Source organism: Mycteria americana, chromosome 1, assembly GCF_035582795.1.
Source record: "Mycteria americana isolate JAX WOST 10 ecotype Jacksonville Zoo and Gardens chromosome 1, USCA_MyAme_1.0, whole genome shotgun sequence".
Lineage (NCBI taxonomy): Eukaryota > Metazoa > Chordata > Aves > Ciconiiformes > Ciconiidae > Mycteria > Mycteria americana.
Window position 1 is genome coordinate 130678945 of NC_134365.1, and position 26224 is coordinate 130705168.

The following is a 26224-nucleotide window of genomic DNA, read 5'->3' on the forward strand; positions in this document are numbered from 1 at the left end:
AGTACAGAAGGAGATGCACGTCTGTGAGTATAGATTTCAGATATGCTATACTAGCTGCAGATTTCCCATCTAAAGAGTGAATTCTGGAAGCAGAAATAAGCAAACGAAATATCCTCAACTTTCTGTTTCGTGTCTTAATCTTCTTCATAATCATACCCAGCTTCAACCTATAGAAACCCTGGAGACTGGAAATAAGTGGTTTGCAGCTGTTTTCCTGAGTGTAACAGACTGTGTATTTTGTAGCTGGAAATGTCAATGATTACAGGAATAAAAAACAAAAAACAAGAGTTAGAACTACTAAACCTAAACCACATTTTTATTTCTCCATCTATAAACTTTTAGTGCAAGTAATTTGGAATAAAGGCATCTTGAAATTTTACTTCACTGTTTAGAAGGAAATTTCTTCCAGATTTCTGCTAGTGAGAGCATTTTAGCCTCTAGGACCCAGTTGTTGAAAAGCATACTTTATCTCTATACTTCAGTTTACTCTAAGTATCACCTGAAAATTAGAGGTTAAAAAACTGATTCCCAAAGGTCTCTTACTGATGAGCTCACCACCATTTCCAAATACTGGTTTGAACTTCAGGCTCCTGAAGTGAGCTATTTTGACATAAACCATCACTAGAAGCATAAACAAAAACCACCAAGAGATTATCTTTCTGGCCATAGGCGCGCTCACCTTATTTGTCCTTTTAATTACTGCCTGTTAATGGAAGTCCTTATTCTTTTAGTACTGCTGTGACATTACCAAACAATTTAAAACACTTAGCAGACTGTTCAATTGCAGGAGGTGTTCTTTATCTTAATATTTGACCAGTGTTTTCTCCTGCACATTCCTCATTCATCTGCTTTTCCACTATTTTAATTGTGCTATGGCACAAAAGCAATGAAAACCTTACTAATATGGTCATCACATGTTCGTACTTGCTTTCATATGCTCTTATTTCTTTTCCTCTTTCCAGTTTGAGGGAGGAATAAATATTTATTTGCACTCTAACAATCTTGAAATGAGCAGACAAACCTACAGAGGACTCCGAGTTATGGTGGGGACAGTTTGGGCTCCCGTCAGACTTACTGTCAGAAGTTTGGAAATCAAATTTTAGTTCTGCGCCGAAAGCAGCTTGCATGGATGTAGAGAGATGCTCATTGATTTCAGCAAAGTTACTTCTTATTTTTAACAGCGTAAAAGGGATCAGAATCTGGCTCTCAGCATTTCCTCTCATGTATCACCTTTTTTCACATCAGTGCCCAAAGTTTTGTAGAATAAACATTTGCTGCTGGCAAAACGCAAATCTGTATCTGTACAGTTTTCTCTTGAGAAAACTGAGTGCAAAACCCTCAGCGCTGCTTTGCTCTGGGGCATTTGTTCACTATTCTAGAAATAAGGAGTGGAAAAGAGTCTGTCAGTGTGAATCCTTTATCAAACTCGCCTATGTGGGTATGGCCACATCGTGTGGTCTCGCAATAGTCCTCTTCAGTTTGGATCAAGTCAGCCAATGGGACTCCTTTATCCTGTGTCGGTCCCTTCATTGGTTTTGGTCAATAGCATATATTTATAACACCCAGAGACCTCCAGAACAATTCTCCTTCAGTACACGCAGTTTTTAAAATACTTACCAACTTTTTTCCCCAGTTTTATAAACCCAAATTAAATTTCCGCTGACTTTAAACAGATCATTCTGACTCTTACTCTTCCTTTTTCTTTCCATTATGAATAAGTTTAGATCCTACAAATATTCATTTAAAGTCCTGAGAGCCCAATGTTGTGCTGGCATCTCCAGACTGAAGTTCTGCTCATCTGTTTTGCCAGTTCTGCAGCAAGTTTCAAAGACACCGACAAAGTTTGTCACTGCCTTGCCTTGTCTTGTTGCATCTTGCAGATTTTCAGCTTTCCTCAATTCTCTCTTTATTAGATCCTCCCAATACTTGTTAGACATTTACACCCACACACTTTCCTTAAGTCACAGCTTTCCTCTGCTTTGTGGAGAAGTTAGACAAAAGAGACAAACAACCAAAAAAATCTAGAAAACTGCCTCCTGCCTTGTTCTCTAGATTTTTTAGTTTTCCTGGATAATTTGCTTGCCACAATCTTTCCTCTCTGAGCTCAGCCTGCTGCAAGGCTCAGCACTCTCAAAACCACAGCTCAAATATATTCTAATTTTATACTCTTCAGGTCTTTTTGCCACTGTCTCAATGAAGTATGTGATGCACCTCAAGTAAGAGCATTTACCTGCAATTTTTTTTTGTTTGTTTCAGAAACCTTCCTGAATTATACAGAATTTCCTTTTTGTATTTATTAAGAAAGTAACGTGTGCTGGTGAATAGTGAGTAAATCTCTTCAGCAAAAGAAGAAGAATTCTGGTTTTTTTAATGTAAGCTGTTAATAAGTGTAATATATACCAACAACCTTTAACACAGCTTCACTTAACAGATTCCCATTGCAAGTGAGACCAAACAGGTGGCAACCCCATCAGTGCCTTGTCATCACTGAGAATCTTTGATCTACCTAATGTATAATAAATAAGATTCTGCATTTTAATCATCTTGCTGCTTTCATATCACTTGTGTTGCAAAGTCTTATTTTATTTCCAAAAGCTCATCCGGACTTTGTTGATCTTTTTTTTATTTAGATTATTTTTGATCATTTATTTATTTCCACATACCTACCAGTAGACAGATGATATACCAGCTGGAAGTTATTATACTGTATACCCACCACTCCCCTATCCACCTTTGTCCTATTCCTATACCTGCAAAAGACGTAGCAATTCTTAATATTTTTTTTTTTTTTTTACTTTACACCACGTAAGAGACTGACCAGATGGCCCCTTTGAGTTAGGATATTGGCTGATGGAAAATTCAATTAGGGTTAAAGTCCCCTGGTTTCTACGTGTACTCCTCACTCCACAGCTGCATTATGCCCTTATGCTCCAGTAAAGACTGAAAATGTATTTTACCAATGAAATAAAAATGAAGGATTCCTTACAAATAGCAATCCCAATTCTGTTCTTACATATACACACCAATCTAAGGTCGGTGCTGTAGTGTTTTTACTAATTTAGTACTCATATTACTATTTAAATTCCCTTACTTAGTTGTGGTCAGTCTGATTGTGTCAAGGCAGGGAAGATCGGATCAAGCTATATCTATAAAGAAGGCATTACTGAAACCAATAATATTTACACAATAAATGAACATATAAGAATAGTAGCATAGAATAGTGCTGCATTGCTTACATGTAGGTATTTTTTTCAGACAACGTGCTTTATCTTGAATTCACTGAAATCCAGTGCTAAATTTCTCACCAAATTATGTAATGTCAAACTTAGTACTTTATTAAATGTTGAGTTAGAAAGAGGAAAACTATAGAATAGACACTTAAATTGTTCCGTAAAGAGTGTTTTAAATTATTCTCTTAATTGCAAATTACACAAAAAGACAAAGTAGAGAAAAATATAATTTCAGCATAATGACCTAAATCAAGAAAATAAGAACTGTCTGCCTTCCTCAGTGTTGGGAGTTGGTGGCTGGAACTGATTTATATAAACTGTGCCCATCTAGGAACAAGCAAACCCATGAAATTAAAAATCCATCAAATTGTTTTAAGTGAGAGAATGGGACAGTCTGCCAATGCGAGAACAACCTGTACTCACTAAGGAACGCAGCCAAAATTTTGTTTGGAAGTAAAACTCAGCTCAGTATGTAGTATGCGATGCACTAAAAGGGTTTGAGGATTGTCATTGAACACTATGTTTTTGCAGTTTACAAACTTGGCAAGATGCTATAGTGTATGTGAATACAGAGGAGTCCAAGAGGGCAGATGAGTATTCTTCTAAGTCCTACCTTTTACCAGTTTCTTATAGAAATTGCTACCTAAACCATTCCTTCGTACATAATGAAACTTTTAGAAAGAAATGCCATGAGATGCCAGCTGCTCTGCTGGTATGCGTTGGAGGTGCTTCTTCAATTAGTTAACTCTGTCAAAAATTGTACCGTGTTACAAAGTTTTTGAATGGAAATAATAGTTGTTTTACCTTAGAAAATTTGACTGCTGCAAACTTTGTAAATTGCATATAGAACGTTTGGCACACTTTAAAAGAAATTATGATATGGCTGCTCTTCATTGGTAGTGAGTTGGTTTTGTCAAATCAGTTGCTTTCTAGATAGAAAATCCACTACTTAAAAATAATTACTTTGATTACCAGCTGATTTCTTTGGCAGGCTCATCAAGAAAGCTTGAGGATCTAGCACAGCAAGGCACTTGTGACTATATTCTACTGCATGGCATTTAAATCACAGGGGTTTGAGCTGATCTAGAATTCTTCTGGCTCCCTTAGTGTAGGGAGATGTTTTGGCCATTTAATGCTATGGATTTATTCTGCATGAACAGGCCAAACCAGTTTCAAAAGGATACTGCAGTTGTTGCAGCAATTGGGCTGCAACAAATCCCACATTAGGTCAGACAATTTGAAATTAAAAAAAAAAAAAGGTTTTTTTTAAATTATATATATATATATATGCAAATAAAATAATGTCTTAGGTCCACAGGAGCACTAAGTGGGAAATAGAGGAGTACCATGGCCAGTGTGCTTTAGAGCGGTCCAGCTCTCGGCAGTGTGAACAAGAGTCACTATGTGAAATTTGGCTCAAGAGATGACTATTATTCTCAGGGCAGACAAACATAGCAGTGTAGATATAAGATAATGTGCCACTAGAAAGTCTGAATAACCAAAACATTGTCAGATTTGGAGAGTTTATCTCTCTTGGCTATTTCATAGACTAAATAATTTGATTAAATGGCAGCATGGACATAGTCCCACTGGCCTTGTTTGTTTTCTCCAAATTACCAGCAAGTTTCATGTATAGTGTTGATGTGGAAATAACTATCAAAAACAGTCACATTTTTTGTCTCTGACCCAACAGAGTACACTGTCATCACCAAATGATCATTTTCATTGCATATAATCCCTATTAAAATTTTAAAATAAATGCTAGCCTCAATGAAGTGTAATGTTCACTATGAAAATTATCAGACAAATCATAAAAATGTAGCATAAAGTAAAAAAAAAAAAGATTTTTTTCAGGGGGGGAATGGAAGACTTTTAATGATCATACCTTACTCACAAACAAGAAATAAATTTCTTCTCTTTGAATCCTAAATTGTAATTCTTAGAATAAAGCCAAATGAATACTCAGTATGGCAAGCTGCTAAAAATAAAAGTCTCCGAAGGCTTTAGTTCAGTATTAAATACACTGATTTGATAAAACCAGTGGATTAGATGGGGTCTAATTCTTCACTCCCTGTTTGGGCTCTATTTGGCAAAATACTTAAGTCTGTCAGCTTCTGCAAATCTATGCAAAATTATTTTTATCCTTAATAAATTATTTGCTCTGTTAGTTACCCTAAAAACAGAACAAATTGAGGGAGATGGGTGGAAGGATAATAATTTAAGAAATAATGACTGCAGATTTTTAAGAATGAGAAAGAAGAGCAACTGCAGCAACAAAACTATGGAAAAGTAACAAGAGATTAATTTCCAAATGCTGATAAAAAGCATAATGTCCATAAGCAAAAATAAGTTTCATTACTAAAGTACAAAAGTATTTAAACACCACATATCTTAAACCAGTTTTTATTTAAAAGTTAAAGTTGGAGGTCTTTTTTATTTTCCCTTGGCTGATGCGTATTAGTGTAAAGACATTAACTGAAGTGGTGCTAATTCTTTGCAAAATGGCATTTGGTTCTAAAGCTGGCAACCCCGAGCCAGAGCTGTTGATAGTAATTGAAGGAAAATTATTTACCTCGAGAGAAGAATGGTAATTAAAACAACACCATATTTTCTTGATATAACAGACTGATTTTGTTATTTTGGGATTAAGGATGAATGCTCAAACAGTTGTAAAGTTTTCTAAGACAGGAGGTGTGAGTTTAGATGATCCTTCTTTCTAACTTTAAGGACACTCAGAAAATCATCTTCTACACAGTAGGTAATATATTATCTATGTCTATTAAATTTATGACAGCATAAAATTCCAACTTGTGGACACTATTAAATAAACAAATTATTTGGATCCTGTGCATGCTTTGCATTTGTAGTGTAGTATGTAGATACAGATAAATCTTGGTTGAATGTAATACTTTTTTTTTCCTGAGAGGAAGGTGACAAAAACTCTGATTTTTCTTATGACTGATAATATGGAATTAGGTATTTTGAACTTCTAAAATAATCTGGCATTCTCTGTCATGTGGTGAGGGAGATGATAAAGATAGGTAACTCTGCTTAGTCCTAGCACTACTAATTTTCTCTTTAAGTCTGGCCTATTTTAGAAAAGCTAAAGATGTTGATATGGTAGAATTGTAGGTTGACATTTCTGACAATGTGTTCGAGGGAGTTAGATGTAGCAGCAGGGGTCTAAGAACATTTATATGGACCATAACCAAGTTTTAAATCCTTAACATTTCAGGGCTGTGTGGATTGTTCAGGATTTAGATTGCACTTTTGAAAGCAATTTCTTAAAGATAAAGAAAATAGTTCCAAATACAAATTTAGAAATTGTTTGATTAGTTCAATGTGGAAAAATGCTCAGTATAGAAAGAAAAAAATTATTTTGCTGATTTTGAGCTCCACACAATCACCATTGTCCTTAATTTAATAATGGACTATGGTAGGTCCTAAAAGTCATCTGTGTACCTTTGGCCATAAATGTCAAGGCTCTTTGACTTGTGTAGCCAAGGTATGTCTGATTTTCATTGCACGTTTTTCATGGCAAATTTGGCTATGTTGCTAGAAAGAGAATCTTCATTTTGCAGGTCTATTCTTTCACTAAGAGATTCCATTTTCTGTTTAATAACAGAGATCAGAGAACTGAATGAAGGTGTGCTGGTAGATTTGCAAGCTATTAGAAGCCTTGTTGAGATGTACCGTGAGAGGTTTGGCTCAATTCAAACGTATGAAATACTGAAAGTATACCTAGATGTTGAATTCTATTAAATGCATTGCCATTATTACATTGTTAAACATAAAGTTTAAACTGTGCAATATAGTTTAGCAACACTTTTTTTCTATCAGCTAGCATCCACAGGATTCTTTCCTGAATTAACTGCCAGCTCCTGTGCCAGAGACAGAAGGAGCTACACAAAGATACCTCAATGCAAAAGCTGGGAGGACTACTCTGTTAGGAAGAACCGTATTATAGTTAAGTAAATGGAAGGAACAGAAGCTGTCTGGAATTATGTGAAGCATGTGCCAAAGCGTAAATGATTGAACTTGCCACAGGAGACTTGAATGAAATCCTTTTCTTACACTTAGCTAAGAAATAATTTTTATCTTACCTCAAAATTCCTCTGTATCCCTCTTTACTGAAGTATTTAAGTGCTAACATACATTTAGATGCAATTAGGATAAAATAATATCTGTGCCCTAGGACATGGCTCCATGGTAGCTGATACTGATTCATCTGGCTCTGGAAGCACTAGTTAATGTAGGTATCTGTACGTCTATATTTGTTTCAAATGACTCTCTATATAAACACTAATTTTCACTCTTTGGCATGGACAAGATGAGGCTATTGTCACTTGCCATTAAAGGGCACTGCCAGAGCTGTATGAACAATTGCCTCATTTTGTAGTCAAATTAAAATACAATTTTTCATAGAATATTGTTTTGAAATGAAATAAAAAGTTTTGATTTCAGAAATGTCAGATGAGAAACTTTTCCTTTCCAGAATTTTTTTCTTGCTGTTACCAAGTCTGACCTCAGTTTGGGAATAGTTGCGCAACCCTAAACCTGAAGCTACGTTTCTATGCAAATAAACCGTGAGAAATGTCACCTGGATCAGATGAAGGAGGTAGCCTGGATGGAATTACTGGTGAGGCTAGTTAGGTGTAGCTGCCCCCTCCTCCCGTTAACTTCTCTAGACTGGTTCCTTCCCCAAGTGCAGTGCTGCACTTTCCTCTGATTTCTGGATCCCCACATAAGACATTTAGGAAGAGAGAGCAAAGCAATCATGCTATGCAGGAAGACTAAGCTTTGCTCCTGGTACACCAGGGTATTGGGAGAAGCTAAAGACTCTCTGGTTTTGAAATTAAATCAATGCAAATTTGATTTACCAGGGAGGGAGAACCATCGCTTTCTCACATCAGGGCTCTGTGTTGCCAATCTAGGGAGAAGGCTAGGAGTAGACCTCAAACTTCTCATATTTGCTAAGGTCAACAACCTCGACATATTTGGGAAGGTGATGGAAAAGCCTAGTGTGTACATAAAAATAGGCAGGGCCTCTTGTTGTTAAAATTATATATTATAATGTTATGTATAGTATATTATAGTTGTTGAGAAAACAATATGGTAGTTATGACAGGTTCAAAGTATATTTTAAAGCAACAGTGAGTATATTTTAAAGTTCTGTGAGAACACAGCAAAGCATCCATTGCTAAAACAGAGACAGCAAAAAATGAATGCATTAATTCAAAGGTGCAAAGTTTGCCTAGCTAGTGGTCTGATTGGGAACATACCTGCATATACCTGTCACAAAATGCAATAGATTTCATTGTCCTCTTCTTTTACTGCCTAAGTGCAGCCTTACCATTGGAGCATCCCAGCACATAATCTCCTAGCATGATCTAAGTGGCTTTTTTTCCCAAATGAGTATTTTCTCTTCTAGGTAATATTGCATTTGTATATTACCTTTTGGAAAAATGTCATCAATGAAAGAAAAACTTTTCTGTTTGTATGATATTAGTCATAAAAAAAAGATTTGATACTGTCAAAAATAGATTTATTATGGAATGCAACCAAAAAGTAAATTAGTAAAAAAGGAAGACATGCTTCTCCTTTAACATCTGTGGAAAACTTTGGAAGGGAGGGCTGCTTGTTAGGGACCAGGAATGCAGGGTGACCAGTAGCTAACATCAGATTTTCTGGGCCCTGAGTGAAGTAGGACTGCAAGAGGCAGGGTTTCTTGCTATCGAGATCTATACATTCATAGGAAACAGTAGAGAAGTTAATGATTTGGGAAGCCAGCTTTTGTGTTTGCCACACATAATTTTATGCATGGAAAGAAAGATTTTGAGGTGAAAAGAGAGTCGGTGAGCAAGAGAGTTTATGAAATCCTGCTTATTTTAATCCCCAGGAGGCAAAACAGTCATTTATTTCTAACTGGGCACGCAAAGAAAAGTAAGAAATGGAGTTTGCCGTCATTGTTTTGTTTAATTTATCCTTATTAGTCTGCATTTTTTCTCAACCTTACTCCCTGAAATGATAACCATTCATTTTGCCAATACAGATTCCTCAAACCAAGAATTTACTATGGTATAATTATTATTTTTCAAGTCTTATTTGTAGATTGTAAAGATCAGCAAGCAGTTTTGCTTGGCGTAAGTTTTCTGCTGGTAGATTTTAAGCCTTTTTAAATAGTTTTGTTGTTGTTGTTGTTGTTATTAGCTTTCCAAAAGCCTTACTTCAGAGGGATTTTTAATTCTTTTAGTTATCTAGCATTTTGCCAGCATTTTGCTTCTTGATCTTCCCATTCTTGGGACTATTCACACCCCAGTTCATCTCCATCCCAGAACAGTAGGGGTTATTCCTTTCTTAATTTTCTTTATTTCTTGTGGTTTGGTATGGAAGGGAGAAAAGAGCCCTTGGTATTTACGGGTGCTTAGCTGAAGAGCTCATAAGCCTGGTGGAACCTGGATGTGCTATCCACCGCATCCAGCGATGCATGTAATTTTACTTAATCTCAGTCTCACTCTGCTCCTCTTTTCAGGGTCATACACCTAGCAGCAGACTGAGCACACACTCTGCTACTGCAGGGTGTCTAAACTGTCACTGTTGGCTTAAAAAAAGAGAGTAGTCTCTCCAAATTAGCCTCTCCAAGATTTCAACAGGATGAAATTCATATGTATATCTAACATATCCAAAATGACAGGCACACTCTCATTCATCTTTTATCAACAGCATGCAATGCAGTGCGACATAAGGCACACACAGACTGCTCCCGAGGCTCCGTGATACTCATCTTGTAGGGTGACTAAGATTTCAGTTTTAATCAGGTGTCTTTACTATAGTAAAAGCAGGTACAGCCCAAAGGAACGCAGAGTTTGTGCCGTTTTGCGTTTGGCAGGAACAGACGTACTCCTGTCACACATGCTGTGTACCAATACTTTCCGTGCTGTGCATTAAATTGCTGCAAGGCTCTGTGATATTTACTGCAGAATTAGTTTTATTTTAAAAAAAAGAGAAAATAATAAGGATTCCTCTTCCTACTCTGTCTGTTCCAAGAACATCTCAGTGAAACATGTCAGGTAAATTCTTGTGAGCTCCGCTTGCCAGTTACACGGCTGCCTTACAGTGTGGAGAATGAGCCCTGTGTAAGAAGAAGCACCTGCTAATCTCCCTTCATACAGGACACAGATTGGGTTTCCCTCTGGACAGAAAGTGGTACGCTCCTTCCCCGACTCTCCCATGGTGTAAATAACTGATTATAAGTATGCAGAGCTATGAATGTTTTAGTAGGTCTTTAATTTACAGTGCAATGTTGGGGAAAATGAATGCAGAATTACAAAACTATTTTCTTCATTGCATTTATAGTATTTTAATGTGCTTCCAGTGGTAATGTGGAAACAGCCAAAAAAAAAATCCCAAACCAGTAGCAGCCAAACCAGTATTCTCTTCTTGGCTCCTCTGAGAGAGCTATCAACAAATACTGAAAAAATCCTGGACGTGTCAGCCCTTGGAGCATATTTAACACAGATGATCCAGGAAAGTGTCATCGTGCCATCCCAAGTGATTCTTAGTCTTTATTTGTACCAAGAAAAATAAAATAGACTCAAACAGCATAATGGATTAGCCAGCCTGACACAGGGCACCACAACGTTGTCTTATATGCAAGGCAGGCGCTTGCTAATCCACTACCCAGATAACTGAGAAATAGTAAAGCCATACTTACAAGGAGGACTACACACTTCACAGAACTATGGAAGCAAGACTTAGGTAACAGGAAAATGTTGTATCTTCACTTTCAATGACAGTAAAACTAAAGAAATGTCTCTTTAGTTTCTAACTCACAAAGTGCTAAACTTACAAGCAAACTTGTACACTTAATGTCTGCCCTACTAAGTGGTTTTAGGCAAGGCCCTACCAATTTCTGCCCTCAGGTTTCTGTATCTGTCAGTAACATGGAGCAGTGATGCTGATCTCCTTCACGAAACCTATGAAGATTTATACTCAAACAATATTATTTAAGAATCAGTTATTTTATCTTCATATTATTATTTTTAATGTGTGTATGTCTGTGGCTCTTTCCCCGCAGAAAAGGGACAAAATTCTGAGAAGAACATAGTAAAATTGAAAAATCAGGCTTCTCAGATGCACAGATTCCAGTGACCGTTTGGACAGCAAGGAATGCTACCTGAAAATCCATTTAATCTTTTAATTTTTTTTTCCTGAAAGAGTTTTGGGGTAATAAGCCAGTCTCTAATTATTATCCCTCATTTATTAGGGAGCTGTGATTTCCCCTGAAGCACCCGGTGTTTTTAAAAGTTGAAGAGACAGATATCTTGATTAGATACAGTCCAGGACCAACCTACAGTATAAAAGAAACAAACACTGTTCTCCTTCTGATTAAGGTCTCTGTGTAGGTGTACAAATTGACTGAATAGCACTTGGATAAGAAAAAGCACCACAGGGAATTAAAATTCTGCTTACTCTGTAATCCTGTTTTATTTTCTACAGGAAGAAGACTGTCTTTTATCAAATAAATGGCTTAAAATTAAGTATGGCATAAAGATTGGCTTCAGTTACAAATGTCAAAGACAGTAACCATTTACACTGCAAACAAAATACATTTTTGTAATAAATTATGGGTATCTTAAAAATAATTTGGAATAAAAGTGATATTACTTGTGTACCTTATACAGCAAAAGTATAATTTTGAGGTCGGTCAAAACAGCTAAAAGCTTTTGTGAATTTGGAGACAACAATCAGAACTACATTAAATAGAAATTTTTTTTTTATAAAAGCAAATTATAAAGTCAATAGGCCTTAATCCCTTAATCCTTCAACATTCTTGTTTTCCCCTGGATGTTCTTGAGTGGGTAATAATTTGATTGGGGAGATCAAAGGGTTAATTTGCTTTTCAATTGAGGAATGACTCAGAGTTCCCCTTTATTGTTTAAAAAAAAAAAAAAAAAGTGGTGTGTGGGTGTAAGGTAGGAAAAAAAAGCCAAGAAAATGGATTCACTAATTGGGGTTTTCACCTGCTGTGAGTCTAATTGAATACAATGCTTTATTTGTAACTCAGGGAGAAAGAAGATTATGCAAAGTATGAGAAAATCAGACTGGTTTTTAAATTCTTATTACTTGGCACTATTGTATGGGAAAGAAGACCAACACGATAATAGCAGCATCAAGCTTCTGTTAAGGCGGACCAGGAAACTCCAGAAACAGCAAAAACTGAAGGAATGTGTATCGGCACTAGATACTTCTTGAAGGAAAACAAACCACTTCTGCTGTGAAATGGCAGGCTTCTGGCTACCCTGAGTCCCTTTGTATGACACGGGCAGCTGCTCTCTCCTTGTCATAGACCGTGAGGTTCCTCCTGAGTAATATCCTAAACATCCTGTTTCAAAGACTGAGAGAGAGATGTCTCACTTCTTAAAACTTAGCTAAAGATGGGAAAAGACGAGGCTGTTGAGGTAACACAACTGACAGCCTTCAGCCAGTTCATTCACCTCAAAACTAAGCTATCCGATATAGCAATTGAACCAGGTCCACTGAAGTAAATGGAACATTCTCACAGAGTCTAATAAGCTTGAATGTAGCGATTTATGTTTACACAAAAATGAATCCTCTTTCTTTGCATGTTGGGGTAGTGTTGTAGGTCATAGGTAACTGGAAACTGTGAATTAGACCTTTTAAACAAATTAAATTGTCTAGAAACTATGAGAACTTAATATTTAATACCATTAGGTTTTATATTTGCATTTGGGGGCCTGAGGGGTTGAACCTTGAGCATTCTACACTTTTAATGGTTCTAGAAAAAAGATGAGGGCTTTCCTTGAACTGCTTGGTGAGCTTTCCCTACAACCAGATAACCCATCTACCTGGAGCCTTCGGGGGAGCCCTAAATGTCCCAGTACTTAGGATAAAACCCACCAAGTTCAGTGCTTACCAACATCGATGGAATAGGAGAGCCGTCTATGGGATATACCTGTGGTATAGAAACTATGGGTGAGATGAATTTCCTGTGCTTTGAGGCCTGCATCTTCCCAGTGTAAAAACAGGGACTTCTTTTGTACCTTTGAAAGGCACCCATTTTGGGTGGCTTTACCAGGAGAGCACAGTCTGTAAGGCTTGAAAAACTACCGAGTTGCGTGAAGGACTCGGGTCTCTACACAGCGTTATTTTAATGAATACAGGACGCAGGTGGAAAACTTGCATGAGAGGAGACGGGCTGCACTGATGTGAAATGCTTGTGACACTCAAAGGAGACTGTTAGCTTTTATTTGGGTACTGAATATTAAGCAGGAATTAATACAAAGAAACATTGCGACGGTTACTCAGCATGAGCAGAACTATTTCTTCTGCTCTGACAGTTCTGGGGGAGAAGCTCCTCCTTCCCAGTAAGGCCAAGGCAAGCCCTTAGAAATTAAATTACCTGATTTCACTCACAAATAAACCACTTGGCATTTTAAGCGCCGGAATTAACAGCTGCAAAGCGAAAACCCACGGTAAGGCCCATTTCAAATCCGTCCCAGCTTCGGTGCATATTTTAATTAAGTTTTCCTCCCAAGTCCGCGGAAAGCGAGCTGCTCCGCCAGCCTCCCACCGCGCCCGTCTCCCGGGGGAACGCCAAGAAACCCCCCCGAAGTCCGGGGAAGCCCCGAGGGCTTCCTCAAGCCGCCGCATCCCGCCGCCAGAAGAGATGCCACAGCACAGGGGGAGGCAGGGAAGGGGGCGAGGTGCCCTCAGACGCCCCGCAGCCCGGCTGATGGCGACGGGCGGCTGCTCGGGGCGCTCCCCGCGGAGCCGGCACCGCAGCCGGGGGGGGGCCGGGCCGGGCCGGGCCGGGGCGGGGAAGCGCCGCCCCTTCCCGCCCTGCCTGCCTCCCGCCCTCCCTGCCGGCGGGGCGGCCGCAGCGGGGCTGGGCGGCCGCGCTCTTTCTGCCTCCGCGGCGCCGCCGAGCAGTCGCCGCCATGAGGGAGCAGCTCAAGGGGTGAGGGGGATGCGGGGGGCGCGGGGCGGCAGGTGCCGGCGGGGGCGGGATGGCGGCTCGGGGGCTCTCGGGTATTTCGGCTGAGTGTCCGTGATCATCCCGCGCTCCGGGGAGGGGAGAGTAGCGTGGCTACCCCTCGTCCTTACAGACCGTAGGGGGGAGCGGGCGTACCTTTCATCTCTTACACTGAAAAGGTCCGCTTGCCGCCCGATTTCTTCTGGGAACTGGAAACGGCGTTTAGTTCAACGCCTTTCCCTGCTCCCGAGGCCGTAGTTTCGCGCTGGATGTCTCGAGTTGGAAGGCGTAGGACAAGGCGGTGTGGGATCGCGCACACGCGTGGCTGTACCTGTGTGGATGTGGGCCGGTAGGGTGGCACCCTGAAGTCGGGCCGGGAAGTCCTGGACCTGCCGGAGACGTGGAGCGCTCCCGGGAGGTGCCGAAAGGACGGGAATCGGCTCTTTTCGTTATTCCTCAGGTTTTAAGGGGTAGCGCAGTGCTGTAGAACGTCTACCTGTATAGCACGTAGCGTGTCCTGTAACTTGTTTCAGGCGTGAACTTTAACAGAATTCCCGGAAACAAACGTGCTTAGAGCTGTATTACTTTTTCCAGTAATTTCATGCTTAGAAATCGTCTTTCAAGTTAATAGGCAGAAGAAGCTGGGAGGGAATTCCCTCTGGGCTATTGCATTGTAAGTGCTATATTTCTTGTTGTTACATGGTACGTTATGTTGTCTTTTAATACCTATTGTAAAACATCTTGCAGCCTGGGACACCGGCAGTGTCCCCAGTCCTCATCTTAAGCTGAAGTTGGGCTGAGGAGAGGTTTTTGCAGGCGTATGTGTGCAGAGCTGAGGAAGCAAGAAACATGGTTATATGTAGGATCTTTGACCTTTTAGCACTAAGGAATTGGTTGAGGCCATCGCTGTTTTGAGCCTGGATTTGACAGGACCCTGCAGTGACATTGCTTTGGCAGAAGTGGAGAGGATAGGCTTTGAAAAGCAAATAGATCAGTGGAGAGTAACAGCTGGGGGGGGGCGGCTCACCAAGCCTTAGCCACGGAGCAGGAATCCTTGCCCGTGAGAGAGTATACAAAATAAATGTTTAACATCAAGAGGAGGAAAAAAAGAGTTACTATTCAGTACCTGGCAGCTGATATTTGCCCTTCTCCGACTATTCATTTCCTGCATCGGCAAGAAACTAATATATATCGGTACCTGCCTTCAGCAGTCTGATAAATCTCGCAAAAGCCAATAAAACACGCTAAAGTCACATTCCTGCTGAAAAGACACTGATCCGTGGCTTAAACAGAAATAATCTCTGCACAGATCAGTACTCTCTAGATTTACAGATGAAAACAGTAGTCCTTTGTAAAGCACAAAGGAGTGCCACCTTTTTACATTGCTAATACTTTCCATAGCAGTAACTTGTTTTATCTAAGGAATTAATGAAACACTGTAAGAGGACAACTATTAAGTCTTCTTTGCAATCACTGTCACCTACTGTTGAAAACATTTTTCTTTCAAATGAGCGGTAGTGTCTATTCATACAAACAATTTCAATTGCATTTAGGTTAGTTTAGTAAAATGCAAACAACTCTATCATGTCTATTTTGGCTTTTTGACAACAGTCATGAGGTGGTTGGAATAACCTTTTATTCATCTTAAAGCCAGAAGATGACAGGTATTGTAAATTGTGTTGTTGGACAATGGATCAGTTTGGTGCTTTGTAAAATATTACTTTAATTTCGTCTTTTTTGTAAGTGTATGTAACTATTTATTTATCGCTACCTGATAGAATTTCTCATTCTGTGCACATCTATGCACATCTAGTTCACGTCGCATTTTCTAATGAAGGGTGAGGGGAGAAGCGTGGCAGAACTGTCTCTGGTATCGCCAATGAAGAGGGATGTAAGAGTTTAAAAAGGACTCTGCAGTTGTAACCTAAAGTGCTAGACTCTAGAGCCGAGCAGTAAATACCCATGAGACTGAATCCTAGATATATATTAAAAAAAAAAAAAATGAGGGAGAAGGAGTGCAATCAAAAACAGTTAAAAGGTTTGCGAATGTTTTGGTATGGCTTGCGCAGGAATGTTTGTGGGGGAATTTGTGCAGGAATTTGGGGGGGGAGCATTGCTCTCCACTCTTCCCGCTGCTGGTGTTGCTTAGAAGTAATGTAAAAGGAAAGAGGATAAAATAACTATATTTTGTCCAAACTGATCAAGTTATAACAAGGGAACTGTAATTCAGCTAGCGTGTCGGTTAGGATATCATGTCTTGATTTCAGGTTTTCAATCCTGTGTGTTATTGGCTCTGCTGACAGCGATGAGAGACAAATCTCTCTGCTGTTGGCAGGAACAGAGGAGTTCACACAGGCATAGTGTGACAGAATTCCCCACATAAAAATTATCCTTTCTAATATAATATAATCATCCGTTAATGAAGTGGTCCTGCGGTTCCCAAAGGATGTATTAAGTGAAGACTATGCTTTCATCCCACTGAATTATCAGTGTATTTAGCGTGCCAGTCACACCAGCGCCTAGGTGTCACCATTATCCATTGCTGCTCTTCTCCTTTTCAAGCCTGGTTTTAATTTCCTTTCCACCTTTGCAGCTTAAGGCAGGTGAGAAAGAGAAAAATAACGCCACGTGAGCCCACTTATATTTTTATTTGTTGCAAAATGTCCATGATTTAAAAGCTAGTGATCAATTTAGTTGACCTAAATGTAGAGCCAAATTGAAAAATGTATCCTCTGAGCATGTGCAGTATTGCAAAACTACTGGCTGCGTGCATTGATGCCTTTTTATGTTGGTGGTTCGTTGGAAAAGCATCTTGAGTACTTATTTCTGCACACATTCTCACCCTGCTTTAGCTGCTGCTAGTCAAGAGGACTCGCACTACACTTTTCATGTCTTTCTGACTTGCAAGGCCCTTTCTGTAAAGGGCCTTGTTCACTGGAGTTTGAAACTCTGGCAAATGCTTTGCTGCAGATCTATTAAGGATGCTACAGCATTCCCAAGTGTGGTTGAGGCTGCCTGAAACTGCTGAGCTGGCATTTCACTTCAGACGGTGTTCACAATAAGGGCATACACACAAATCCTCCCCCACCGGTCCAACCCCAAAGCTCACAATTAAATGGCCTTTGAAAATGGCAAAGAGGCTTATGAAGAATAGCCTCAATGGAATCTAACCTTTCCTGGAGCTGCCCTTGTGTGCAGAATTGTTGATAACTTTCTGAGCTGAAAACGTTCAGTTGAGAGGCAAACGCCTTTTAGCTGGAGCAAAATAGCTGCAGCCTTCGTGTGTTCTGCATGTAAAGTACCAGCAAAATCTGCCCTGGCTCGGTACGGGCACTCAACCTCTACAGAAATCACAGCCACCAAGGTTCAGTTCTCTTTAAAACCCTTGCTTTTTCTTGCAAGAGCGCAGAGGTGTACCGACGGCTCGCCAGTCCGTTGCTGGGTCTCGTACAGGGTACGAGGATGAGTGATCTCTGCTGAATTGCCGAGGGTGGCCGTACCAGCCGGGTGCAGGGCACTCTGCCCCACGGGTAGTCACTGCTGGGAAGGTGGCAGGGGCAAGGGTTAGGGTCTCTACTGACTTGATTTTATAACCTAAAGAAAGGGGTAAAAAGCAAATAAAATCATTCCTTATAAAATGTACATCTCCAAGGGAATTAATCTTATACCATGAAAGAAAAGCACACTGAGTAGTGGTTTGGGGTTCCTGGTATTAAAAATACCTGAAAAGAGTTGGAGTCCAATGTTTCTTTGGCAATGGAAATTTTGTTTACAAGATCTTAGGAAAATCAGTTATGTATTTTCAGGAAGAGTAGTAAATGCCATAAGCTTAAACCATACACACTGAATTCCCTGATATATGGTTAGGCCTTACCATAAAAAATGAAAATTAAAAATCAGTAAATTACTCATCCATGTAATGTTGATTAATGATTAACCCTAATAGTTTCCCATATCTAAAATGATCCTTTTGTTCACAGGCATGGGATTCCATGATCCTGTATAGATACAACTTTGCCAGATATCTGATGGCTTTTAAATATTTCAATGGGGAATCAATGCCTTTGCAGGCTACCAGGTTAACAGCTATGGAGTCTGAAGTGGTCTGGTTTATCCATAGAACAACCTGGGGCTACCAAACTAATTTAATAGGGAAAGTCAGGCAGATTCTTTTCAGAGGTTTCTTGTAACTGTGTGCATAAGTTCTTTTTCTCATTTTTACTACATGATTTGGCATACAGACCATGGTGCAGTTGCTATTCAAATATCCCCCACTTCTGGGGCTACCTGCCTGTGGGGAAGCAAGCCAGGGCAGTCAGGCTTATGCCTGTGGCACCGTTATCTGGGACTGACATTGGGTGTGAACAGACTGTGGTTCCAGGTCTGTGGGTTTGAATGTTTATTTGGGTCTGCGGTCTGCTCACCTGAGTGATGAGTACGCTCCCTACCTCTTTTCCTTTGGGCTGCCATTGTATAAGCAGATGCTTCAGGTAGCCAAGTTTTTAGGGACTCAATGTGTAAACAAAACTGGTTCTGTTTTTCTTCAGAAATGCACTTTATACCTGGGTATGGTAAAAGCTGCTGGTGCTACATTCTCTCTGCAGAACCTGCCCATACCAAGTGTGGTAGGAGATGCAGGAGTTCAGGTGCTGGTGGCTCAGATCTGCACGTTTTCACTTGAAGCTACCCAGTTTCTGCATTTAAAAAAAACAGACCAGGCTCAGATTTCTGAATGTGATTGCAGCCACCTCCCTTTGCAGGACTCATTTTTTGCTGGAGCAAAGAACAAGACTTTAGCTCTTTTAGTGTCCTCCTCCCTCTTTCACTGCCTTCAGCCACTGCAGGAATTAGGAAGGGGAGGGGATGCTGAGGTTGATGAGACAAGGCTTGTTTAAAAGCCTGGGCTCAACTAGGGCAGCGCTATGGCAGCATTTTTTCCTTATGCTTAGTGCTTGTGATCCCTTTCATTCTTTCTTGCAGTTACAGAGCAAAATCTGGAAATATTATATATAGTAAGCTACTGAATATATAGAGGTTACTGGGCCAGTAAAGTATTCACATGGATCAAATAAATAGCCTGTCTTTTAAGACTGAAATTAAATCATACTAAGAAAACATGTCACGATTTTCTTTTTTCCTTGAGTAGGGGTGGTGTTGAAGTGATTCATTGAAAATTTTACACCTTCTTAGCCTATAAAGGGTAACAGTGTACTTGGGAACATCGCTGCCTCAAAAAGAGAACTCAAAGACCATTTGTTCTCTAAAAGAACCTCATCATATCAGTCTTTGAGCACACAGTTAGGTGTACAGGTGTGTTCAACCCACTGGCTGGGTTGTGGTTTAGTCTCTTGGAGCTGGAAGGGTGGAAGGTGTGTGCTCCAGGAGCTCCTCAGCACTGTGGATCGGGTCCTGCTCTCCTGCATATTTTCTCCCGAATTATGTGTACATGTTGGAACCAGGATGCCTGCTTTTTAAGTACAGAAATTGCAAATGTGATTGCTAGCAACTGTGTGCTACGTAGGCTTTCCAGAAATTTTTTTTTGTGAATACTCATGGTCGTCTCTTAATGTAGCTGAATTCTGCATGAACAGGACGTCATTGGCTACAGGATAGATAAGGAGACTTTTCTTTCAAGTTTTCTACGTTAATGGAAACATGATCACGCTAGCTATGCTGTCATTAAAAAAAAAATCATAAAATGTGTAACCTTGGGAGACATGAGTTGCTACTACACCCGCTAACACTTTATTTTGTTGGCTTTCTCACACTGCATGTCTTTTGGCGACATGTTGTGTCACAAAGCTGAAGACTGCTAGCCTCAATGCAGACTGTCCCATTTACATTCTAGTCATACTGCAGCGTTTCATAACCCCGCTTTAGCTTTTCCCTGGCTTCCCAACAGCTCTGCCGCCTGACACTGCACAGGGACCTCCGGGGCAAGGGAAAGGGCCTGGGAGTCCCAGGGAACAAGAGGAGCAGCAATAGTCTTTGCTAAAAGAGACCATCAATGTGGGGGGTGCAGCGCATTGGCCTGAAAAGCGGTGTAAGCTGGTGGTGAGTCAGTGGGATGTTGCATGGGGATTTTAGTGCAGATGTTTGGACCGAAAGGAAGGATTGCAGCCGCTGCATTGGGTAGCTCTTACCTACCGCATGGGAAAGAGCACATAGGGTAAAGCAGGCCAAAAATACCATGGATGTCAGTATCTGGTCAGACTCTCCATAAACGCTTTAAGAACTAAGCCCTTGTAAATGTCTGGCCCCAAGTTTGGAGGAACTGGAGAACGATCCATATGAAGAAAAGACGTTTTAAGAATTGGTTGGTGTGCTTACAAATTCTCCAAAACTTTATGGCATATCTGAATACTTGCTGTATTTTTAATATTAGCACTACTTTTAATTTTGTTTCTTGAGCCCGTGCCTAAATAGAGCGCTCTGAGTTAACATCTTATGTTGAAAGAAGACAAGCTTGCCGTTGCTGAGACTCTGTGCCAGAGCAGCGCAGGCTGCTGGCAGTGGTCTGGCACTGTGCTCAGATGTGCAACCTGGATCACTTGCTGTGCAATGGAGAGAGAGATTTTACTTTGCTAACTTTCATGTTTTGTATTGTAGCCATGAGACGCAAACAACGTGCTGGGATCATCCCAAGATGACTGAGCTTTACCAGTCTTTAGGTAAGACACCTCTACTAGTTGTTTGTTTTTTTTCCCAATCAAATGGATTTTTAAGGCAAAGATTTCCAGAAGTAGTAAAAAACCAAAATTAAGTGAAAGCGAGAGGCAGTGCTTTTATCAAGGTTAAAATTTTCTGCAAGGGAAATACGTAAGGCATCATAACACATTTCAAACATGCAGTGGAAAAAATAATATTTCAATTAGCATGTTTGGAATGTGCACTGGGTTTACGAAGTAATTTGGGTGCATTGTTGCAAACTCTTACTGAAAGACTGGGACCGAAATTTAAAAAAAAAAAAAATCCTGAATCTTTTCACTGTGTAATCTGCTTTACAAAAGGCAGATGAAAAAATCAAACGAAGCTGCTGTTAATGTTGACTTTTGGATGGTAGGAAGCCAATTGAAGCAATTTGCCAAACTGCGTTACCACTGCTTTATTTTTAAAGCACTTTCAATACTTGGAAGGCATGGCAGCTGTCATGATGTCATTTTGAATACCCAAATTGCATGCTTATTATGACTTCAGATGTGCCTCTCTGGTGGAGGGTTTTTTTTAAATTTTTTAGCAGCTTTGGATTTTATTAACAGAAGCACATCTATAAGATAAAATAGGTCAATCCATGCTCTAGTATAGGCTGCTTGGCAGACCATTTAATAGCTAACTCTTGCTTTTAGTGGGCCTGTTAATAAATAATAGAGGGTATAATAAAAATTAAGCTGTTTCTCTAAAAGAAGTATCAGTGAATATGCTGCATTCATAAAGGAGGTTATGTCTGTACAGCACACGTACATAAACCGGCTTTAAACAAGCCAGCTTGAGCACTGGAGCAGTCAAATCTAGCATTCATGCAGGCTTATTTACCATGGTGAAAAATAGCTTAAATTATCTCCTGCTAAACTCTAGTTTAGCTGCTGAAAACAGTCTAATTATGCCAGCATAATCTATTTCGAGCTAACTCAGGTATCTCTATGGTGCTCTGCAGTTAAAGGCATACCATAAATATTTTAGAAAAGCGATATGATAAAATGGAATGAAACAGTGTGAAGATTTTTTCCTTATAGTATTAGCACTGTGGCAGCAGTGTGTTTAAAAATTAACCAGAATACAGCTCTGTATGCCAAAAAAGGATATAAGATGTGTAAGTTCAGGCTAACCAAATGCAAAAGCAGACAAGTATTGACTTGCCATTTAATTATAATGTATTGCCCTGTTTGCCTCTCTTATATTTCTACTCTTAAAGTGAGTGGTTTAAAAGATTCAGGACAAATAGTAATTGCACATGCAGACATCCCTTTAATACAGATAGATCTTCAAATAGTTGCCTGTTAATTGAACCCCACTCTGAGTCTGCAGCCGCCTTTGATCTAGAGATTGCATGATATTTCTGATACTGTTGTTGGTCAGACCTAAAGTCCTGTTGCAACTGCTTTTCTTCTGGTATCTCCCTTTTTCAGCTAGAGTACTCTTGAATATCACGAAGTGAATAGGTAACTATATATAAGGGAGAAAAGCACCCTGATGGGTTCAGGGCAACAGTTCAAAAGATGTTTGACTACTGAAGTCAGTTTGCATTTAGTTTAACTGAGTTTTATCACTATGAGTATCACCTAAATGTCAAGAGTTTAAGATACCCTTATTTCTTACTGCATAAAGAAGGAACATGTTTAGGCAGATTTTGTTTCTTTTTCTTTTTCTTATAAAATCCTGCTGTTTTCCTTTTCAGGAGCAAGGAATGTCCAAAAGGGCAGTCCTCTTTCTGGCTAGTTTTATTTCTTTTGGGGCTGAGACCAACTGCTCGTTAATATGGAAGCGACACTGATTTTAGCAAAGGATGCATAATGTGTATTTTTACGAGTAAGCTTAGGTATTCATATATGTGTACAAAACAGATTAGTCAAGGTGATTATTTGTGTACTGCCACATGGGGTGAAGCTTTGATAAAAGTGCTACTGAAAAACCTACCAATTTATTTTATTTTATTTTTGAATTGGGTGTATTCATCATTGCCTAACTCTCATACAAATTGCATAATACAAGCATAACCCGTTTAGTCTTGAACAGAACCCCTGATGTATATGCAGTGCTTTGCCTTGCCTCAGGTCAAAACGGTAATAATGGGATGTTTGAAGTCTTTTCAGACTGTTTAGTAATATTTTATCTGAGAAGATATTATTAAAGTCGATTTTGTATTGCATACTCATTAGATCCTATTATTTTTCCCCACATTAGGATCCAAATTTTGCTTCTCATTCGTATGAAGAAGCTAGTAAAGAGCTTAGTATGTATGTGTTTTAAAAATGTGGTAGAAAACATGGATTCTACAGTCCATGTAAATGCAGAAAAAGTGAGACCAAGCACATCAATGCTGTCAAGAGTTTTCATTTCCATTTTCCAACTCCTACACTTAGCCTGTAGGGGATAATTGAGCTATGTGGTGTAGCTCTCTATGCATGCCAGTACATCATAATTTGCTAGGGGATCCTTATGTCTAATTTAAATTCTTACGAATTACTGAAAGCTTAATTTTTTTAAGTGAATGAGGAGATGCAACCTGGCACAAGGTAATCTTCCTCATTGGCCTATTACTTTGAGACACAAGAGACACCTCTGTAAGAAAAAGGAGTAATGTTAGTTTTATTCTTCACATATCCAATTCACACACCTACAAATTGCTGCATTACATTTAGCTAAAATAGATGAATTCCAAGTTGCAACTTACTGGCTCGGCTTTCTGTCTTTAGAGGTTTGGGTATTTATAAAAATGAAGCTAAATTACTTGGGAGCATTATTTGCTACTAATAAAAGAAGGTAGGAACATGCTGTGTATGCTTTTGTACCTGATCGGATTGTCAGTCCAGGAAGTCCTGTGTCCTGTCTTCAATAGGGACTGCATCAGAGAAAGCAGAAAGAACCCATAGGAAGAAATTATAAAAAAAAAATAACCTGCCCATGAAGGAAGCATTTTCAAATTCTCTTTGAGCTGATTTGTTGAACCATGGCCATTTATAAAGATACTAGTAATAATGGTAAAACATTTGAAATTTAATGTGTGTATCAGAAATTTCTCACTGGTTGTTCTTTTAACAGAAGCTTTTCCTTTTAAGATACTAAAGTGCTTGCTCTAGACTGCTCTTTATTATTTAAACAACATAGCAATTTTAACAGTTTTAATGAAGCATCTATTCCTGACTGAAGTTGGGCAATTTCACTCTTCATTCACAGTTATGGCTACTTAAAGGTACATAATAAACTGTCGAACAGTTTATGTTCAACAGGGGGATGACAAACATCCCCCAGTTTGTATTTACACCGTTATGAACCACTCCCATTTTCTTCTAACTTCCCTCTGAAAGTCTTCGAAGTAGCAAGAACCGCTCCAGCTGCTTTTCTTTCCAAAAGCAGTTCCCCTGCAGCAGATCTGCTTTTTTACACCGTTCTTTTACAGCCCCCTCACAAATTTTCTCATCCTTCATGATGCCTCCAGGGCATCACTGAAATCAGAATTTGTGTTGTTTCATTGTCCTGGAGAGTTCAGGGACCTGTGGGTGAGGGTAGAGACAGGAAGAGCAGGAATCAAAATGGTCTGGGATTGCTTAATTTTTTTTCAGGTTGTCTTCTGAGAGTGAACATTTAATGGCAGGCAGCTTAGCTCAGAATGATAGTATTTTGCCTTTAAGCTGAAAATGACTCTAACCTTTGCAGTGGTGGCCCAGGAGAACTTGGCCTGCCATGCCATACTGTTAATGTCCCCCTCCTCCAGCCTTCCCATGTAATGTCAGTACGAGTCTCCTCAAGGTACATTATTGACACTGTGAACAGTAATTGCAGTAGCAGGATGCAGTCAGAAATGTTGCTGTGTGCATCTGTTTATCTCTCCTAATTCACCAAGGCAAGACAAGAGGGTGAAAAACACCCTCGCCCTTGCAGACTGCAGTGCACTGGTGACAGCTTTCAATTTAATTTGGAGGAATGGGGGAGCAGTTCTCTGTGGAGTACGTGAACGAGATGATGGAGTTGCTTAACACAAGGTGGGAGAATGCTGGAAGGTACCTCTGAGCCTCTACTGGGCTTTTGGTAGCAGCTGCTGTGTTGATCTTGTGGCTGGCTCCTCTTGTGCAGCAATGTGAGCTTCCAGCTCCAAGTGACCAAGCTGGATAAACTTTATCCTTTTTGGTTTGTGTATTTTGATTTGTTCTTCTGAAGTGCTGCCTGAAGAGGCTAAATTGCCCCTCTCTGCCATAATAGTTTTTATTACAAACTACTAAACCATGTATTTAAGATGAGGTTTTATTCATATTCAACTAATTGTTTTCCATGTTCGTACTAGTAAGACATGCGCCTACTGCACACATCAATCGTTTGATTTCTCCTGAAATCCAGTGAGACCATACATGTGGTCTTTCTTTAAAGGTTGCTTATTCACTAGTGTCCTTTTCAAGCTAACTACAATCTGAATAATAAAACTTCTTGTTTCAGAAAATAGGATCGGTTGGGTTCTGTCAACCTTGGATAGTAGTCAGACCTAGAGTAGGTCATCTTTCTAACCGTGTGTGATTGCATCCTGCATAGGCATAGACCTGACAGACAGTAAACGTAACTATGGCAGAGAAGTAGAAGTTAGGTGGTAGAGGTTAACCTTGCATCCCTTGAAAATGAAACCACAGGCGTAGTAGCAGTGAAGGAGGGTATTATAAAGAGAGTAAAGTAATGTTCTATGATGGAATAGGTGACCAGTATGGGAACATTTTGCTCAAGACTATTGCACTCTTGGTTTGCAAATGGACACCTTTCATTAATGTTTTTGAAGTTGTTTGCCTGCTATTTATTTATTTATTTTAGGATTTTCCAGTATGACTACTTCTCATCTAGTGCACATGAAGGGTTTCTGACCTTTCTGACTGCTCACATCCCAACCCCATAATGGGGTGTAACCCAGGTGTACACCATATCCTTTCCTACACGTTTGGGTTTGCTGAAGAAAAGCAAAAGAAAAGCTTGGGCTGAAGAAAAGCTATTGCATCCTAAAACTAAATTTCCAAAAGTCCTGTCAATTGCTCCGGTTATCGGGATGCTGGCACATGCTGTGGTGTTCATCCACTTGGTCTAGATGCAATCAGTAGCATTGGTGCCCTGAGTACCTCCCACTTACAAATTTGCAGAGACACTACCAGCTTTCTTACTCAGTGGGACAGGTCTAGTCCAGCATGCCGTATTTCTTCATGGAGGGTGATTAAGCTGTATGTCTGTATGTATAATAACACTGTTTACTGTTATTTATTCTCAAAGCAATGTAGATGATAGCATTAATTATTGTTACAATAAAAGA

The 26224-nt window shown here is 39.7% G+C and overlaps 1 protein-coding gene across 12 annotated transcripts in view; it reads left to right on the forward strand.

Moving 5' to 3' along the window:
- DMD (dystrophin) overlaps positions 1–26224 on the forward strand; it is a 1157417-nt gene that overhangs the window by 1056900 nt on the left and 74293 nt on the right. For 8 of the 12 annotated variants that reach the window (XM_075520648.1, XM_075520634.1, XM_075520658.1 and 5 more), the window contains one exon: positions 20836–20897. In XM_075520648.1, the coding sequence (XP_075376763.1) occupies positions 20836–20897 (62 nt within the window). Of the gene's footprint in view, positions 1–14124; positions 14212–20835; positions 20898–26224 lie in introns of those variants that run through there. The other 4 variants (XM_075520710.1, XM_075520692.1, XM_075520718.1 and 1 more) reach the window with 1 other exon arrangement.